Source organism: Anser anser (assembly GCF_964211835.1).
Source record: "Anser anser genome assembly, chromosome: 2".
In the NCBI taxonomy this organism is placed as follows: Eukaryota; Metazoa; Chordata; class Aves; order Anseriformes; family Anatidae; genus Anser; species Anser anser.
Window position 1 is genome coordinate 1,805,335 of NC_139721.1, and position 20,568 is coordinate 1,825,902.

Below are 20,568 nucleotides of genomic sequence, written 5' to 3' on the forward strand. Positions count from 1 at the left end.
ATGCAGACCCTGGCTGTTTTCTTTCATAGCCTTCCTCATCATCTTCTTTGTCCAGTCTTGGCCTGGGTTTTGCTTCCAACCTCTATTTTCTTGTTATAGCCTCATCTCTTTTTTTATTTATCCTCAGTGCAACTGAAAGGTTGGCCAAGGATATTCCACCTTTAGCCACGAGACTCTTCGTTGTCCCTATGGTTTATATTGTGCTGCCATCCTTCAGCTGAGCTGGCTCCAAACTTCTGTCCCATCTACCCCCTTCATCTTTCTTCCCATCCTGCCAAATTTAGAGATATTCATGTGGCACACACGTCTGAATATCTTGAACACAGGAGAGCTGTTCTGTGCCCTCAGATGGCCATCCTCTGCCCCACTCCCAGACCATACAGTGGTGAAGACCGAACTATTTGAAGTAGCCTCCAGTCTTTGCTGTCCACAGGCTTAGGATTTCTTAGTGACAGCGCTGGTTGGCACAGGCCAAGATCAAGCTGGGGCAGTACTGGTGACTGCAGGACAGGTCTTGTCCTCTTGAGATTGTGAATTCAAAGCTGCTCTTGGCATCCAGGTTTAAAACAAGGTCATGTCCTGGGCTACCTGGGCTTGGCAGGAGCCTCTGTTTTGGGATGGGAGGGAAGCTGGGACATGAAGGAAGAATGTGTGGGAAAAGGGGATGAACACATTTGTAAGAGCCTGCTTCTGCCATGCAGGGTTTCACGGTCTGCTTACGGCCATCTCATGAAGGAGTTATGAACAGCACTGAGAAGCCAGGACGCTTGTCCTGAAGGGAGCAGCTCCATCTGTGGGCCGCAGCCTGCCTCCCTCGCACCTGGTTTCTCCCTGACCCCACAGGTTTTACATTCCCTCGTGCCCAGCAACACAACCCACCGAGATTGACCGACATCTCTGGTTACATAAAAGATTCCTTATCTGTCTTATCTGAATTGTCCTGAGGCACAGGAGGTCCTCAAACCATGAAAGCTTCCACAGGGAACCCTCCTCGGCAATAGGTGTTGTGTAAGAGGAGACTCTGCTCTGCCAGCCTCCCTGAGAAATCCTGATGTGACATCTGGCGTGCAGATACAGGTGCCTAATTCCAGGTCCCTCCACCCCAGTTTTCTTATTTGTTGGCTCCCATGATTGCATACTCCTCCCATGAAAACATCAAGGTACCCTGCAGAGACATCTGGGGTGCCTGGAGGGCTCCTGGGAAGAAGAAGGGCATCTCACTCAGATAGTTGCGATTGCTCCTGGGAGGCAGCTGGCTCTCTCTACTGGGCTTATATAAGAGTTCGTTTTTTGGTGCTCTGAGTCACTGCGCCAGGACCTGAATCAGCCAAGGAGGCCTTGCCCTGCCTAAATTAGGCACCTGTGGGAGGTGATGTGACCTTGGTCCTTGTTTTCCCTAACTCAGGGCTTTATCACCATTGATAACGGAAGGTTCTATGCTGCCTTCTGCTCTCCTTGAATGCTTTGGCCCTGTTTTCCCTCACAATATCAACTTTCTTCCCTTTCTCTTTGCTTGTTTGTCCAGATCAGATCAACACCAGATCAACCCAGCGCACCAGTGACAAAGCAAGAGAGAAGATGGATTTGTAAGATCAGAACAAGGTCTTCAATGGGTCTAAAATGCTTCTGAAAGTCGTGGAAAGTGGCAAAACAACCCCTTTTCACAATTAGCTGTGGCTCTATTGTCATGTGGCCAACTCATGGCTCCATTTTGAGGTCCATTTTAGTTTTCCCAAATGGGTATCGATGAGATCACTCAACAGAGGTGACTCAGTCCCATAGTTATTTTGGTCCTCCTCAATCTTACTTCTTCCTTGGTGTCCCTGGTTGGCCTGCTCCAGACCTTCCTCCAGGCTGAGGTCTGTGATGATGGTCAGCAGGAGATGCCTCCCTAGTTTGGCTGCTTAATTATTGCCTCTGACTGCTTCGAGTTTCGTAATCTGTCCTCTTGAGAAAGAAAGAATCACTGCAACTTAGTCACTGGGCTGCAAATTAGCCCTCTCTAGATGCTATGAAGAGAGCATGCTCCAGCATTACAGTAGGCCTAGGTAATAACCAAGACTTTAATATCTTGAGGACAGCTCCCAGATAACTGTTTGACATAGAAGAGCTTGTTTCCTACTCAAATTTCTCTTCTTAGATTCAGTACATGCTTGTTGGCAGTGCTTAGCCTCACTTGCTGACTAATAAGCTGGTGACTTGATGAACGGACTGAGCCAAAATCCTATTGCATGAAGGTTCATGTAGAAAGAAATGGGTGTTGGAAAGGTCAGCGTGACGGGGGATATGGCAATAACTGGATCAGTCTTTCAGTTACGGAGAAGGGGAGGCTGGAATACACAGTACAGAAGCCTATGGGGAAATTAATAGGACCAAAACAAAGGAAAAACAGTTGCTTTCTTTTACCCATATTGCAAAATATCAGCAGGAGGAGACACCCACTAATTAGGAAGAGCAACCTGTTTCTAACACATTTGGACAGTAAACCTAATTGACCTCAGCAAAGCAGAAGGTTCAATCTGATCATCACCAGCATGACCCCTGCTGACCTCACCAATCTCCCAAACCAAGAGCAGGGATGTCTGTTTTGACATCAGCCTTGAATAACTCTGGAATTCACAACCTGATGATGTCATTCCTGGAGCAGTTCTAGGAAGGCCTGAAAAGTGTCAGAAACTCATGAGGATAAGGAAATCATCCAGTGTTTAAGTGAATCATATTAGATAAAAAGGAAACAACCCCTTGTGCTGCAAAGACCAAGCAAATACCCTGATGGCTGCTCCTAGTGAACTGCCTGCTACATTATTATGTAATTGTCAGAAAAAGGTGGTTTTGGCAACATTTTCATTTGTGTGTTCTGCTACCTTCTGTGCAGGACTAATCTCACCTTCGAGGAACATTGAGATGGCAGCACGAGCTCTTACAAGACGCAGCTCCTATTAGGGTTTATTTCCCACGATGTCAGAAACAGATCTTAAGAAATTCAGAGGAGGGCAACACAGAGGAATAGAGGGAGATGGACTGATTTAAGAGGAGAGATTGAAAAAGATATTGTGAGAGATGGCTTTTTCAAAGTAGACTGGCAATTCCAGGATGCCAATTTGTGGTATTATAAGCAGAGGTCTGATTTCCAGAAACTGCTGGGTGCGGAGAAAAGCAGACCCTCTAAAAGATCCCCAAAATAGAAGCAAAACATCATTAAATAAAACATTTATGGGATTTTGAAAGGTATTCGAGAAGTACAACCAAGAGAGGAATGAGCACAGGGATTAACTGCAGGTAGCAGAAAAATGATAAAGATACGAAGACCAACATGAAAATTTGAGGAAAAATTTCTGTGTAAATAACCATTAGCTAATTTCATTTAGTGTAAAATTGACGTTATTGGAGCTAAATCAGTGTAGGCCAGTTGAGAATCTGGCCTTCTGGTTCTGCGAAATAATTAAGGAAAGCGGTATGAGCCCTGGTGCATCACGCACAGACTATCTAAGTGGATTACAAAAACGCACTGCGAGGACTATTTCCCCGTGCCTGCAGGCTCCGCTATTTCATCAGAGCAACTCCTGCTTCCGTTGAGAAGAAAGATAGGAGGAAGTGAAGGAAGACAGAGGAGAGGAGAGCTCCTCATTTCCCTCATTTCCCATTACTCATAAGACTGGAAGAGCAATAACCGAGGTGCTAAAGGGACTTTTCCCCAAGGTGCTATCCTGTTCCATGGGCTCCAGCATGGAGAACTCCCACATGCACATTACACACCCTTGGGTTGATTTCATGTCCACCCGCGGGACATCTGGAACCTGTAAAACTGCTGCTGTTCCAAAGGTATATAACCTGCCCTCCAAACACCTTCCTAGTCTGGCTGAGAGTGTCTGGTGGAGATGAAGACTGCTCTTGTCACCTTGCTGGCTGCTGTCCTGTGCGTGGAGCAAGGTGAGCCTCTAATACTGTTGTTAATTAAAATAAGGCTTATAGAGAGGATGGCGTAAACTTTCCATGTGGCAGGAATTTTGGGGGCCATCACCAGCTTTGCAATATTGCAATGCTGCAGCCACGCGGCTGCCAGCTTCCATCTATACCTTGATTAACAATGAGCTCTCCATTTGCTGCAGGAATAAGATCCTGATAAAGTTAATTCTTCCACCCAGCAGGTGGTACCAAGTGATAAAGCTCTAACTGTGTTGTACCTGGTGCTGTTATATACATGCAGTGGTCTGTGGGATCTTTCCCGATGATGTAAGTTGAAAGCACCAGAAGTCATAATAAGACATACTTTTTACCCATATCGGTTTTACATATTTTACAGACTTCTCCTCACAGCTGCTTCTTTCATTGTTCTGAGCCATGTGGCATGTTGTGTGTCTTGCTCCCTAGGAAACACAACACTGAGAATTTTTATAGGTGAAATGGGAGTCAGAGGTGAAAGAACTTTTGTATGCATATGTCATGTTAATGGCATCCTCCTTCCGAAGCAAAGTCTGAGTTATTCTAGATGTTTGTCCTCCTTCTGGGACTGATACACGTGTATTGCTACATGCCACTTGCACGATCAGTTTGGCAGTATCTCCCCCACACCTGATGGTTTCCCAGAAACCATGATACATATCTAGCAGGGGTTGAGAAAGACATTTAATTAATTCTTGCTCTCTGATGTATCAACCTCTTACTCCCAAGTTTTTTTGGACAGATGGCACTGCAGCATGCTTGGAAGATCACAAGTTTTGGTCAGTTTTGGGGTGGGGAAAGGGGTATGTAACTGTAAAAACAAGAGTGCTATCCTGATTGGTATCACACAAAATGGAGACAGGAGAGTAATTATGAGGGGCAACATCCTCAGTATTACCTAGGACGATGTGGAAGGCTAACAGAGACCCAGGACACATTTCATGGTGGTGTACCTTATTGCTCTAGTGAGCTGATGACATTTTATATTGGCATTACCTTGCAAATGGACATTAGGACAGCCTTTTGTACAGCAGCTTTCTGTAGCCCAGTCTTGATCAGAGACAGCTAGTTGTTCTAATTCAAGTCTTTCACATTCGAGATAAAAAGATCACAACTTTCTGGACTGGTGCAGAGACAAAGGCAGTGTTGGACAGAACTATTTGATTATCCTCTTGTATCTGGGGCTCCATTCCATTTCTGTGCCAACTTTTGATCAAAACTCTTGATGTCACAGCCCACCAAGAGGGTCTGTTGTCATTTGCTTCTATGAACTCACTGGTATAGAAATATGTCCAAAAGAAATATTAAAATGTCACAATCCTTTTCCCTGGTCCAATGCTGGACCAGATCAGGTAGACTTTTGTGTGATGTGGCCTTGAAAATTTCCAACAAAGAAGATTGAACAGCCTGGAATGGCTCAGACACTTTTCCCTTTAGAGAGTTAATCTAAATAGCTAACACCCCTTTCTTTTTGTACAGTTTTCCTGTGTTTTCAACATAGGCTGTGAAGAACAGTTTACGACCTTCTTTGCAGTTTCTTTTTGCGTGCTTGACGAAGGTCACTGTGTCTTTCCTCAGCATTATCTCACTTTGACTAAACAAATGAAATGCTTCCAACCTTTTCTACAAGGTTGTCTTTTCAAGATCTCTGACCACTTCTCCTTCTCCTCTGGTCCCTCTCCAAGTGCTTTGCATATTTTTGAAGTGTCGCGTACAGATTAGGACATCGGTGTTTCAGACGAGGTCTTGCCAGAGTGGAAAGGGCACTTTGCATATCTTGCACATGACGTTGCTGCCTGTGTTCCCTTGAGTGACATTTGTTTTCATTGCTGTAGTGTGACACTGTTGGCTCCCGCTGTTTACATTGCAGTTCTTAATTGTACCCTAACCTGTTGTTCCTCATCCTGTGTTATGTGGCCAGTTTTATTTTAGTGCAATATATTTCTCTTTTTTGAACCGCACCCTTTCTTTATTTATTTACCGTTTTGTCACATCCATGTGTCAAAATCACCTAGAACTCTCCTTACAGTACTTTTTCAGCTAATTTCTCCTTGGCATCATCATTCTAGTCGGTCGGGGGAGGTGATTGCCCCGCTGTACTCTGCGCTGCTCCCGCCTCACCTCAAGTACTGTGTGCAGTTCTGGGCACCACAGTACAAGAAGGACATTAAACTGTTGGATAGTGTCCAGAGGAGGGTGATGAAGATCGTTAAGGGCCTAGAGGGGAAGACGTATGAGGAGCGGCTGCGGGCACTGGGCCTGTTCAGCCTGGAGAAGAGGAGGCTGAGGGGGGACCTCATCACAGTCTACAACTTCCTCGCGAAGGGGAGTGGAGAGGCAGGTGACCTATTCACTGTAAACACCAGTGATAGGACCCGCGGGAATGGTGTTAAGCTGAGGCGGGGGAAGTTTAGGCTGGACATCAGGAAGAGGTTCTTCACCGAGAGGGTGGTCGCACACTGGAACAGGCTCCCCAGGGACGTAGTCACTGCACCAAGCCTGTCTGAATTTAAAAAGCGATTGGACTGTGCACTTAGTCACATGGTCTAAATTTTGGGCAGACCTGTGCAGTGCCAAGAGTTGGACTTGATGATCCTTATGGGTCCCTTCCAACTCGGCATATTCTATGATTCTATAATTCTGTGATTCTATGATCTAAAAATATGAGGCAATCCCTCTATTGCTTCCCTAGTGCTACTAGTGATGATAATGTGTGGTACTGAGCCCACAGCAGAACTCATGGAGAGCCTTATGAGCTGCTCTGTTCAGATTGCTTTGACCAGTAACCATTGTGAACTGGGCTGTGAGTGTGTTTTAATGTCTGCATTTGCCCCCTTTCTGTTGCGTTTTCACTGGATTGTGTCTCCTGAGCTTGGTCATAAACACACCATAAAAGAATGTGTCAACAATTTTGGTAAAACATTATTACATTTCTACCCAATATTTATGCTATTCTAGCATGTTTTACCCTGGATATGAAGATTCAGCTTGTTTAATGATGAAGAAAAAAAAAAAAAGCTACACAATTTTGTAGCTCTCTCAGCATCAACCCTTCCCTTCCCTTCCCTTCCCTTCCCTTCCCTTCCCTTCCCTTCCCTTCCCTTCCCTTCCCTTCCCTTCCCTTCCCTTCCCTTCCCTTCCCTTCCCTTCCCTTCCCTTCCCTTCCCTTCCCTTCCCTTCCCTTCCCTTCCCTTCCCTTCCCTTCCCTTCCCTTCCCTTCCCTTCCCTTCCCTTCCCTTCCCTTCCCTTCCCTTCCCTTCCCTTCCCTTCCCTTCCCTTCCCTTCCCTTCCCTTCCCTTCCCTTCCCTTCCCTTCCCTTCCCTTCCCTTCCCTTCCCTTCCCTTCCCTTCCCTTCCCTTCCCTTCCCTTCCCTTCCCTTCCCTTCCCTTCCCTTCCCTTCCCTTCCCTTCCCTTCCTTCAGACTTCTCATTTAATGTCCTCTCTGACCTACGTTGCCCTTCCACTTTCTTGCAGCCAACTTCTTTTCAGGCAAAACTGCACTCACAGGAGTGTTGCTTTCTGCCCTTTCTGTACTGACAGTCTCCCCAGACTTACCAGGAACTTGGCAAGCATTCTGCGTTGATTCCCTTTCCAGAAATAACTGTGGTTTTAAAGAAACTAATCCTCTCTCCTACACATTCCTGTTTCTGCTCTTCTTCCTTTGTATCATCACTTTCCAGAGGCTCTCCAGAGATCTATCCCACCACCTTCTGCATCTCAGGGCAAGGATGAACACCCTTGAAAGACAGGACAGCTCATCATTGCCTGCCTTTGCAGGCATCTTCTGTATCTGTATTCCAGACGTGTGAAGTATACCACCAAATCTGCATTTACCACTTAAACGCCACTTTTGGTTAAGACTTCCCATTTATTCTCCACCTTACAGCAGCATGCAGAAGTTCAGCAGAGCATCTGACTAGTCTGCCCAGACTTCCTAGGACTGAGGTTAGGCCAGCTCAGCTAGTGGTGTTGGACCTCACGAAAAGATCTGTGACTGTACTCACTCTCCCAGCCAGATAAAAGAGAAGCAAGATGCTTTTCCCACTTCCTGCATTGCCCACCTCCTCAAAATGCTCTGGGCCTCAGGCATCCTCATGTTCTCCTTGGTGAGCCTTGTGTACACCTTGCGCAGGAGAAGCGACTGAGTAATTCACGTGGCAGAGCTTACAGGACAGAGAAGCTATTGCTCAGCAATAATCTCCATCATAAAAGATGCCAAATCCTTGAATTCCACTCACATCTACTGCTGCCAGAGATTGCAAACAGATCGATAACACATCGCAGTCTGAGGCGTATGAGACAGACGGATTTAACATTGCTGCCACTGGTCAGGGGATAAAGTAAGTCACTGGTCATTCACACACAAGCATTCATCAGGCTATAACGAAGAAAATGTAGATATTTGGTTTGCAGGTATTGTAGTTCCTAAACCATGAAATTTTCTTTCTTTTTTTTTTTTTTGGTCCCTCCAGCTTATCCGTTTATGTGCTATGTGTGCCAAGAGCAGGAGTCCAACAAGAACTGTTTGACCATTTCCATGTGTGCAAAGGAAGACAAATATTGTGTGACTATCCGTGACAACGTCGGAACAAGTAAGTTTCTGAACAATGCTTTTGTTTGGGCTGTAGAACAGGAGTCCCAGGAATTCAAGTACGCAAAAAATTACCCCAGTCACCAACTGTTAGGAGACAATGACCCTGTTGCTCCTTATTGCAATCACTGCAGCATCACTAAATACTTGATAATATTACCAGGAGTTGGGGCAATGCTGATGCTATGTATAGCAACACCAGGGAGTGAACTCCAGCCCAGGGCTGCATACTGCTTCACGGTTTTCTCCCCCAGCTTTGCTGTGACCTCTCCAGCTAGCTCTTGCCATGGCAATATTCACTCCCAGGGTTGGTTTTCAAAAGTGTTTGGACAAAACTGCTCCATGGCTGACTCCCTCTGCCATGCACAATCCTTCAGGTTGGCCCTTGAGGTTCATGGTGAAGGTTGAGGTGAAGGTCAAGGTGAGGTTGAAGGTGCACCTTCAAGCACCTCCATGTGTTTTCACAAAATACATCCACAAGGTTCTCCGCTGCAGGAAAACCATCCTGGTGGGCAGCGATCCAGCCTGAACATTGCTTTGGGCAGCCTGAACTGAAAGCCACCCACACAAGCTAATTTCACCTGGGAGAGATGTACCATGGAGCCCCGAGAGGACCAGCATCATGTTGCAGCAGTGTGGACATAGCCAGACTGCTGCCAGTCCAGAACAGAGGACATATTTGCCTTGGGCACTGGTCCCTGGCCCTTTTTTATTCACTGGTGCAGATTTAGAACATCTTACATTTAGAAATGTGAGAACAACGATTCTTACATTTGACTTTCTTTCCTTTTCCCCCTTCTTTTCTTCATTAGAGCCCAACAAGCCTAAGTATGTCATCTCTAAGATGTGCTCCCCAACGTGTCCAGCAGCAAGTCAGCAACAAAACCAAGCCTTTCAAAGGGTTTCTTGCTGTGAGAAGCCATTATGCAATGTGAATGGAGTCAGCAGCAAGCGAAGCAGCTACGGAGTGATGTCCCTGGGTGTCCTGGCCGGTATCACTTACATCTTTGTATGTGGACTGTGATGGGTTAGGAAAAGCTCCCCAGGATGGCCTTGTTGTCTGAAATAAAAGTGTGTAGCTCTGGGATAATTACTTCTCTCAAGAGTCGTGCTTTGCAGACAAGCTTCCCTTGGGATTTTTGAGAGTCTAAATAAGGTAGGTACTGAACTCTCATTGATTTCCTAAGCTTACTTGAATCTTAAGTGTCCCCAGACATTCAAGTCACCCAAGGAAACACATAAAAGACAGCCCTTTTGACATGTTCAGGCTTCACATCGTTACTGCTCTGAAGAGGTCCTTGAAGACATATTTTTGTCACTTCGAGTTTCTGAGCACCGCATGGAATAACAATCCACCCTGCCTTAAACACGGGTAATTGCTTGATAGTTAGGCCAGCACTGAGGGGGTGTTCAGCATCTTCTTCTGGTCACAGTAGGTTGGTTATCTCATGTTGGTCAAGCAGCTCATAAACAAATACAGAGGGGTAAAATGTATTTCCGGCAGTGTTTTGGACATTCCTCCAGCCTCAGTGGGCAACGATTTCTGGCTCCCCTGGCTCTTTGCTCTTGTAAGCATATCACTTTTTGAAATGAGCATTCTTCGTCTCCCAACTCTGACTCATCAGCAGAGTTTGGGGAAAAGGCAGAAAGGAACAAATGTGACTGAGAGAGGAAACAACGTCTGGTAGCGGGGAGACGGAGGGAGGAGGGAAGGAGGGTGGCATGGACGGGGTCCGTCTGGAAAAGGAGATGTCCCCATATCTATTTCCCTCTTTTTTTGCAGGGCCAAACCAACTTGAGAGCTGTTGCCAAACCCCAGTCATGTAGAGATCATGCGATGGTTTCTACAAAACCATGGTCCTGGCACAGAAACGATTGATTGTGCTGGGCTTTGTTCGGTTTTGCACTCCAGGCTCTCTGCTCCCTCCTCTCCCAGCAAGAGCTGCAGCTGAGGGGAGACAGAAAAGCTCTGTAGAGGAGGCCTGGGGGTGTCTACAGAGAAGAAGAAGGGCAGGCAGCCAAAGACTATCATAAACAGCCCAGAGCTTCCTGGTCATAGCCCCTGCTGCTTCTCTGGAAAAAAAAAATAAAATAAAAAGGAGAAGAGTTGGCAGTGTCACTAGCTCAGCTGTGTTCTAGGGGAAACTAGAACTCATCCAAACAATTCAAGGCCTTTGTTTTGTGGTTAGTGGGTTTTGTTGTTGTTTTTTGTTTCTTTTCTTTTTTCTTTTTCTTTTTTTCTTTTTTTTTTTTTTTCTTTTTGGATGAGATGTATCTGGTAGCTAAAGGAGACCTTTGGTTTGTCTAAAGCATCGTCTTGAAAGTCTGCTGTGTTTTGGTTGCACATTTTTGGAAGGATGCACGTTTCTGAGATGTTTTATGCTGTCAGGTTTATGAAGCAACTGGTTTCCCATGATGATCAGCCAAAGGTGCCCCATCAACCTCTGGTGTTTGTACTGTGAACTCTGGAGCCTGGTGCCTGGCTCATGCTGTAGATATTTAGAAAAATGAAGCAAATGAAGGAGTTGACACCAAGTCCTGGGCAGGGACAAGAAACCACCAGCACCCATTGATCTGAGCATACTGGTGAGCCCAGCCCAGGGATGAAAAACAGATGTCGAGCGGGCCAAACAAAATTTGCTGTTAAGTTTCTTTTGGAGAAGTCAACCACAAAACGGAAGGAAAGCTAAGAGGGAGTGTTGTGGTTTAACCCGGCTGGCAGCTAAACACCACACAGCCGTTCGCTCACCCTCCCCCCTCCCTCTCTGGGATGGGGGAGAGAAACGGGAAAGTGAAGCCTGTGAGTTGAGATAAAGACAGTTTATTAAGACAGGAATATAATAATAACAACAATAATAATAGTGATAATGATAATAGTATTAATAATAATAATAATGTGTAAGAAACAAGTGATGCACAATGCAATTGCTCACCACCCGCTGACCGATGCCCAGCCTATTCCCGAGCAGCCGGCCCCCCACCCCGGCCAGCCACCCCTATATATTGTTTAGCACGACATCAGATAGTATGGAATACCCCTTTGGCCAGTTTGGGTCAGCTGTCCTGGGTCTGTCCCCTCCCAGCTCCTGCTGCACCCCCAGCCTGCTCGCTGGCAGGACAGAGCGAGAAGCTGAAAAGTCCTTGGCCTGGTGTAAGCACTGCTCTGCAACAATTAAAACATCAGCATGTTATCAGCGCTCTTCTCATCCTAATCCAAAACATAGCACCCTACCAGCTACTATGAGGAAAAATTAACTCTGTCCTAACTGGAACCAGGACAGGGAGAAATGGGAACGGAAAGACTTTTAAATGGAGAGGAAGGAGGAGATGCCCAGCTGCTAAGGGAAGGGGCTGGCAACAGTGGTATGGGCTGTGGTAGCCACAATGCATCCCAATGCCACAAACACATGCATCGATAAAACCCCAAGCAGAGGGAAGTCACTTCTTCCCATAGGCCCTGCAGTACATTGGGTGCTTGCAAAAAACTCCAGGAAAGTTGGGCTTGGGGCCAGAGCCATTACTGCCTTTACCACCAGGCGAGTTGGCACAGGAAAAGGGAAGCAGACGGAGCAATTTATACCTCAACCAGTTTCACTGCACGTGAAAAATCAAAGAGCTCGTGGGTGAGGTCAGCTGGCAGAGAGGGAAGTGTCAAGGGCTGAGCAGTCCCCTGGGGCTGGTGGCGTGCAGGGCACCAGGGTGGGCAGGAGGGAGAGCAAACCTCAGCCAGGTATCTGCCACAGCAGCAGTGCTGCAGGGTCTGGAGGGCAAGGTGGTCTTCTCAAAGCCCAGCAGCTGCTACTGAGGACTCTCCTTTGTGGTCTTCCACTTCTGTGCTGGGATCCCTGACAATCGGACACTCTTTAGAGGAACTGCTTGGTTTTGCTTACAGGGACTTTCTCCTGCCAGCAGATTTCTGCATTTATCACTACGTGTCCCCTTTCGGGCGCCGGTTGCCTTCCCCTCCTCTTCGCCACACCTGCTTCAGTGCTTCCTGCTGACAGCACCCAAATGGATGTTACCTCCAACAGAATAAAAGGGTCAGAGGAGTTACAAGGTCTCTGTGTCTATAAATTTAGAGGGAACCCTTTTCTTTCCTGAAATTTCCGGATGCCAGAGCACCTGATCATACCAGGATTATGCTGATTGAACCTCCGCAGGTGAAACACCTTCAGGTTTTCCCTGTGTTTAAAGGATTTACCAATTGCTCTACCAGACACACCAGCACCCATCCAGCTCCGAGACTGAAAGCCCACGGCTGTGAATGAGGAGCCAAAGTCAAAACCAGTGAGCACATGGGTAGGATTTATGAAGGGACTTTGTTAAAGCTGATGCTCTGAGCGGGAAATCACTGAAACTCTTTCAGAGAAACAAAGAGGGAAGGGGGGCACTTAGAAGCTGTCCTTCTTGGTTCTTGGTTGGGGGTGAGCAATGGGGGATGTTGTCTGGCTAAGGACACAGCTCCTCTACACGCTGCTACCTGTTTCTCCTGGGCTGGAGGAAGGTGCAGGTAGAAGACATGGGCTCCCACGAGCCAGGAGTTCACGCACAAACTGACAAATCCCCTCTTCTTCCAAGGTCACATTTACCTTTTCAGATGGAGCTGCAGCTCGAGGTAATCTCCAGGATCGCACTGGTGGCAATCTCCAGGACTAGCTGCGCTTGCTGGGAGCAGACATCTAGACAATGCTTCGAGGTGCTCCTTTAGCACAGGATCTGCTCTGCAACCCCAGCAACTTTGAGTTCCACACCCAGAGTCGGGAGATGTTTTCTCTTGCAGCCTGCAGTACGTGCGCAGCGCAGGGAGGGCAGGTGGAGACACCAACCACATCTAACACGGAGACGTTTTGCTGCTGCTCGTGTTCCTAAGATCAACACAGCTGAGCTAGCGAACACATCAAAACCTAGAACATTAAAAGGAAGCAGGCCACAGGTCTAAGCAAAGGAAAGGTGGCTTTTCCAGTATGAATATGCACAGCAGTAAGGGATATTAGCCAGGCTAAGTGGTGACCAGGCGCAGAGGCAGTGGGAAAATTAATCTTTGGCATCACAGCAACCGAACCCAGCCTGTTTCACCTGTTCCTGTGTCTTCACAATGGGGAACTCCGGGGATTTCAGAAGATTGGATACTGCCAAACGCAGCACCCATTGTCATGAAGGGGATGGGGGAGACTCTGGGCAAATACAGAGCAGTCAGCCCAGGCCCCAGTCTTGGGAAAAAAAAAATCTGAAATAAATCATCAAACCATTTGTAATGCTGCAGGGGCTATCAGGGAGATGGGAATGAACAGCAAGAGCCTTGTGATAGATGGGTGTTATTCCCACCTGTGGCAAGGTGGCAAAATCTGTAGTTAGGGAAAAAAAAAAAAAGTCTGTAGTTAGGGCAAAAGTGGTACCTGTCACATACCTCAGCATTAATAAAGCTTTTGGCACTATATCACATGGCAGCAAACTAAGAAAATGCAGTCTAGCTAAAATCACAAGCAAATAACTGTCAATGGCTTTGCTGTCAAAGCAGAAGGAGCTATTAAACAGGGTTCTCTGCAGTTTGCCATGGCTCTAGTATGATGGTTTTAATTACCTGATTGAATGATGGATTAGAGAATAAGTTGACCGAGCTTGCAGGCGACAAACTGGTAAAATCTGCAAGCTGGAGAATTCTGGGTCACTCTGGTAAATGTAAGCGACGGTCTGAGAAAGAGGATGCAGTTTGCTTAGGACAAGCACAAAGCTCTGCAGTTAGTGTGGACCCGTTATCTGCACAAATATAGGACAAGGAAGTATCCCTTGCAGCAATTTGGCAAAAAAAAAAGAAGTAACAATGGGTGCTATAAGAGATCAAAGGTTTAACAAATGTCAAACTGGGGGGGAGGAACTGGGACAGAAAAAGAAAAAGGCCCTGTTGGAACTCTGCAGTCTATTGAAAAGTTGTGTACTTCAAACTGGGAAGCATAAACTGGAGTGTGATGAGACTAGATCCTTCCACTTGGACTGCTGCCTTCTCCCCACTTTCGCTTTAGGATTGGTTCACATGGCCACAAAAGGACCTTTTAGATAGGATCACAAAAGTTCTTCCCATCCAAGGGGTGGTGAAGAACTGGAGTTAATTGTTGGGAGAACTGCCTCCAGCATCAGCAGCTTGAGTATCATTACCCAGGTGCCTCAAAGCATGATGGAAAATATTGTCCTCAGCATCTCATTAGTGGGGAGATGGGGATAGAGAATGAACTGGGGATAGAGAATGAACTCATTTGCCTTTCCTGGCCCCCTCCATCTCCCTTCTATCATTCCCATGGAGACATTGAGTGTGCTGGCCACCTTTTCTTCATTAGAGCATAATTGTGCTGTTCAGGCTTGACTTTCATACACCAACGCCTAACACCAAACATGACACAAAGATGCTCTTCCACTGATATCATGTAGGAACCTCACTCCAAAAGGTGTTCAACCCCCAGAACACCTCCAGGCTTCCCAGGATCTCAGGCAGCAGTACAAGCTCTAGACGTGCTGAGCCAACGAGTGGAGAGAGCTCTGCACAATGTGAATGACGTAGGGTTTTCTCCTTATTTCATCCAAGCAAACCCCTAAACGCCATGCAAAGCACCCTCATCATGCATGATGGGGTTCATCATGCGTGGCTGGGGGATCAGTCCTGGAGCAGCAGGGCCAGGAAGCAGGCACTGGCTCTGTGCCTGATGCTCACAACAGCTCATCTGGGACCTGCCCCTGGCTCCAGGGCCTACTCCAGCACCAGATGTAATCAGCAGTTAGATAAACCTGCAGACTCTGCTCCCGGGAACAAGAAACTCCTTGCTGTCGTCTACAGGAAATTAGTGTAATAAAACTCAGTGCAACATCTTCCGTGAGAGAAAAAGAAATAATTATCATACAAAATCTCTAAGAAAGTTGATTTTTCCCTCTCGCACTTATTCTTAGAGATTTAAGTTGATCACTTTCTCACAAGCACCAGCACGTGTGCGCCTGGGTGATCTGGCCAGTGTTACCTCTATGCCACACTTAGACAAGAGACGACAGCTATGAAGTGCTCATCATGCCTCTGAGGTTCTTGGCAGAGCACAACAAACTGATTTTGGATTTGACTTTGTTGGCCTTTAGAGGGGAGGATGCTATTTGGGCTCACTTTCCCTTTTATTTTGCCTCTTTTAGGCAAAAATCTTGAATTTCCCAGTTCATTTATTTTCTTTATCTGAATGTTTTATTGCTCACACCCTGTTCTCCATTCTTTTATGTAAGGTCAGTTCCTTGGTCTTCTTCATTTGAATGAAATCAGACTCTGAACACCTACAGCAGAAAACACATGCCTTTCCGCTTAACCCTTGCACTGCCATTTCTTCTAGGCGCTTTCACACACATGGACACATCATATCCATTTGTATTTCATCCGTACCAAACTTAGGATTTCTACTGCAAAACTCCGCGAGTCCAGCACCTTGTCTACAGCTTCAGTGTGGTTCACGTGGCCTCCCTGGAGCCTGGCAGATTACTTGCTTAAAAAGGCATATTTTTGGTGGATGGGATGGGAAGGGTCTGGAATGCCTCTTCCCTCCCCAAAACAACCAGGCATTTTAGGTCTTGGCTTGGAGAGAGGAGGCCCCCCTGCACAGGAACCTTTGCAGGGGGCTGCAGAACCACATTGATGGGTCAAAAGAAGCCAGGAATGGAAACAAGGCTACACAACATGGGTCCAAATTTCACCTAGGAGATGGAGATAGGACTGGAGATGGGTATATCTGCTACATAGGTCCAAGGGCCACCCAGCAGATAGGACTGGAGACAAGGCCATAACTCAAGCCCAGTGGTCATCTGGAAGATGAGGAGTTAAAATACTGATGGCAAAGCTCCAAGGTCCGTTCAGGACATGGCTGGAGAAATACACCCCTACCACATAGTCCAGGCAAGGACAAAAGGCTCAGGCTTGGGCAGGGGAGTCAGTTTATAATGCTGGAGGGCATAACTCTCAAGCAACCTTTCTTTGGAAGCAGTCCGGTCACTCCAGACAGGGACGTATCCTCCAGCAGACTCCCAGCAAACTGGAGAAATCACAGCAGCAACCCGAGCTTAACTTTTTGCCTGAGTCCTGACCCTTTTGTTAAGCTTCACAGTTCTTTTCCTGTCAAAAGCCTAAAATAAACAAGCAAGACAGGGGGTGAGTCATGAAGACTCAAATTAGTAAGAGTGACTTCTCGGATACCGATTCAGCATGCAGCAGCCAGTGGCTCACCTTCACCTTAACAGCTCTGGGAAAGAAGGAAAATACAAAATATTGATATCAACCAGAAACAAAAGTTCATAAATCTGACAGCCTGACTGTGACTGCAGGTCGTGCTTGGAGTGAGCAAATGAAGGTCCTATTCTAGCAGATACTGCAGCCCAAAGATCTACCTGATTATACACACACTTTTTCAGGAACCTCAGAAGCTGACAGCTGCCTGAGGTGTGTCCCCATGGGCTGCAGGAAAGAGTGGCAAGGTGACAAGGACAACAAAGGTGTTGAGGTGTCAAGGTGATAGAGGACAGTGAGCTCTTTTGGCACTACAACAGCAAGAAGACCCAGAGAAACCCCAATGGAAAAAACAAAAAACAGAACAAAACAAAACAAAAAAAACTTGTGTGTCTGGAGTTCCCTTGGATAAATGTGCCTGAAGATCTGCTGGGCAGCTCTGTTCTGGAGCAGCCAACAGGGGTTTCAGGAGGAGAAACATCGAGGGGTGGGATGACGGGGTTGGGATATGAAATCAGCCCAATCAGGCAGAGCTGGATGGTGTGAGCGGGAGCCCTGGGGACAGTGCATCACGGCTCCAACACAATCTGCTGTGGCAGCACCTAGAGCAGAGAGGGCCTTTATGCCGTGACTGCCTCGCAGCAGACTGCTCCGGGCAAAGAGGCTTGTCTGTCTGGGGGAAACACACCTTGCAGCAGGGATGAAGATCCTGGTCTCCTGCTCTCCCAGGCAAGGGGCCTAAACACAAGGCTAGAGAACAGATTGTGTCCTCCCAGCCTTCTGCTCTACTAAATTGATATCAATGTTTAACACCTTTGGCAGGTGGGATAGGACTCTTCCACAGAGCAGCCCCTATCCTCTCTGGCAGCCCAGAAGTCTGAGCACTTCTCCTAATCTGCAGAGAATGACATAACTAGTGAAAAGACAGGACGTTGTGTCCTTCCTGTGGCATCTATGCAAAGTGGCTTTAGCAGATTTGCTCTGTGAAGCCATTTCTGCTCCACTAAGCAGGGGAAACATCTCATTTGCAAACTCCGTTGGGGTGTAGGTGCCTCACAGAGCCCCTCGTGCACGACCCTGACCAGGCTCAGGTAGTTCCCCCAAGCCCTGAAACAGAAAAGTGGTGGTGAAGGAAGTTCTCTGCATGCCACCTGTCTCTGCGGATGCTTAGCAAGCTCTTAGCAGATCCACATTTCAAACTCAAACTCCCGAAACATCAGTTCAGCAGTGAAGCCTTGCAGATCTAGTAATTCCTGTTTTAATTGTTGCAGTGATCCCTGCTAACTTGCTCTCTTGACCCGTGAAGTGAGCTGCCATTATCTTAATTTCCTTATTTTAGAACTAGCCATTTGTCCCCAGCACACAAGCAAGCCATATAATATTTACTATAGCACCACTTTGTTTTCAGTTCCAGCCGCCTCCCTGTTTCCTTTTACCTTGAGCATATCTTTTTACCTGCACCCTCCTTTCCCTCACACAGGCCACATTCCTGCTGCCTTTCTTATTGCCTCCCTCTTCTTCTGAAGGATTATTTTTCTACCTTGCTTTCACAGTCTGAACACAGCCGTTCAGCAAAGCCATCCAACAAGCCCCAGGCCTGCAATGCTGGATCTTTCATTGCTGTATTTTGCTCTAGGACAGAAAGGCCTGCCATCAGACAGGTGCTGTGTTGAGTTTGCAGACTGCTCTCCCAGAGGGTAGCCCTGGTAAGGAGGTGGGAGTTGTGAGCTTAGACCAGTGAGCTTTCGAAAGGGCTTCCTTACCTGGTTACATCTCCCATACCATCTACCACGGCAAACTGGTCCCTAGGCACTCTGCCCACCTGCTCCACTTGTAAGTATCCTGTAATTATTGCTGCTTCTGCCCAGCCATTTCAGTATTGCTGGGATGACTACATATCCCGTGATGAGTTGTGTCCTGTCACTCTGAGGTCCTCTCTCTTCCTTCCCAGAAGTAGACAGGGTCCTATCCATGAAGCAGTGGAACTGCTAATGTTAGATTTGGGGTGTGGAAAGGAAGAAAACTAGAAAGCTGTAGACCTTTGTCCATGTCTGCTGGGGATGGGGGGAGCCTACAAGACATCAAAAGGAACAGGAGAGCTGAAAAAAGCATGCTATGCCTTCCCGATACCCAGAAATTAAACCTTTGATGCTGCACCCCAAAGCTGACATGCCATGAAGTTACTCACATGTTGGCTACAAAAAGCCAGATCGACTTACAGACAAAAGTTGAACTCGGTTGTTGGGCACTCTGTGACACAGATATCTTGTGAGTTTATCTGAATGATGGTGCACAGACAGGCTGAATTACGGTTGCTCAGGCTACCGCAAAGCTGAAACTTCCCAGATTTTTAGCATTTGAGTTGCAAACCAGAGAATGAAACAGTCCCAGCTGCCTATTTCAGTGGAAGGTATTAGACCACAGAAACGCACCACTCTCAGTCAGTTCCTGCTAGAATAACTGGCAATGAGAATTAAAAATGAGTCTTAGGAGAAATGGGAGAAGTGGGAGCTTGCAGGCATGGATTTGGTTTCCAAGTAGAGGTTTCTGAATGCACTCTGAAAACATGGGAGGTGGAATTTCTTCCGACAGATGCATTTGCCAGGGAATGCTGATTCTGCAGAATTAAACCCATCCGTGGTATACAGAGTTTGTCAAACTTGCATTCCCAGGCTCCCTCAGCAGCCAATTTCACAAGCTCCCTCCCCCAGTGCTCTCTGTCCAGCTCATTTTCTGAAGGGCTTTGCTATTTCTGAATAATTTCTGAAAAATTCTGAATTTGCCCAGCTGAACTTGGGTTGCTTCTGCCAACCTTTCTGGTAGACCACCCTATGCTTTGAAGACCCATCCTGCCAAGCATCCCAGGTCGTCCCACGCCACTCCTGCTACTGGGCTCTGCACCTTCAGACTTTCCAACCCTCTATGTCCAATCACTTTTGGGCTCCAGTAAACAGGTCAGGAAGTTGGTTACCTACTTGCCTGGGTCTTGCAAGCAGAGGGCTGTGCATGCAGCAGGTCTATAAATGAAGAGGAGGCATCATGCATGCAGGGGTCTTGCATATGTACAGGTTTGTGTATGCAGGGTTGCATGTATGAAGGGAGTCCTGCACACAGGGATTTCCATGCACATGTTAAGTATGCACACGAGGCAGTTGTGGATGTGTCAGGTGTGTGTGCACACAGGAGATCTGTGCCTGTACGGGGGCATAGATCACGGAATCATTAAGGTTGGAAAAGCTCTCCAAGATCATCTGGTCCAACCATCACCTACTAACAATGTCACCCACTAAACCACATCCCGAAACACCACGTCCCTTTCCTTAAACACCCCCAGGGACAGTGACTCCACCACCTCCCTGGGCAGCCCGTTCCAATGCCTGACTACTCTTTCTGAGAAGAAATGTCTCTTAATTTCCAACGTAAACCTTCCCTGGCGCAACTGGAGGCACATGCAGTGGGTCCTCCTGCCTGCAGTGAGTTGTGGATGCAGAGGGTTGCTCAAGAAGCACGTTGTACACGAGTGAGGCCCTGCATGCAGGGGGGTCCTCCTGCTGACGGCTCTTCCCCCACGGAAACAGAGGGGACCGGAAAGTGCTGAGGAAAAAGCCTTGAAGGGAAAGCAGGGAACTGCAGGACCAAGGCAGAACTGCCTCTCCTCCCGCACTGCTTTCGGTCACCCAGCGGGCCGTACGTAGGCATAAAAAGCCGCACCCGCGCGGAGGGGGGGGGGCTACATTTCCCCGGCTCCGGTACTCCGGAGCGGGGAAACGAAACCTGGCGCGCCCGGGCATGA

The 20,568-nt window shown here is 47.3% G+C and overlaps 1 protein-coding gene across 1 annotated transcript; it reads left to right on the top strand.

Annotated features, from left to right (window-relative positions):
• Positions 1-1,326: 1,326 nt before the first annotated feature.
• On the top strand, positions 1,327-9,623 carry LOC310894526 (lymphocyte antigen 6E-like). The gene is made up of 3 exons (XM_083824739.1): positions 1,327-3,930; positions 8,415-8,534; positions 9,346-9,623. The coding sequence occupies exons 1-3, from the start codon at positions 3,879-3,881 to the stop codon at positions 9,555-9,557; spliced, it is 384 nt and encodes a 127-aa protein (XP_083680865.1). The 5' UTR covers positions 1,327-3,878; the 3' UTR covers positions 9,558-9,623.
• Positions 9,624-20,568: the final 10,945 nt, after the last annotated feature.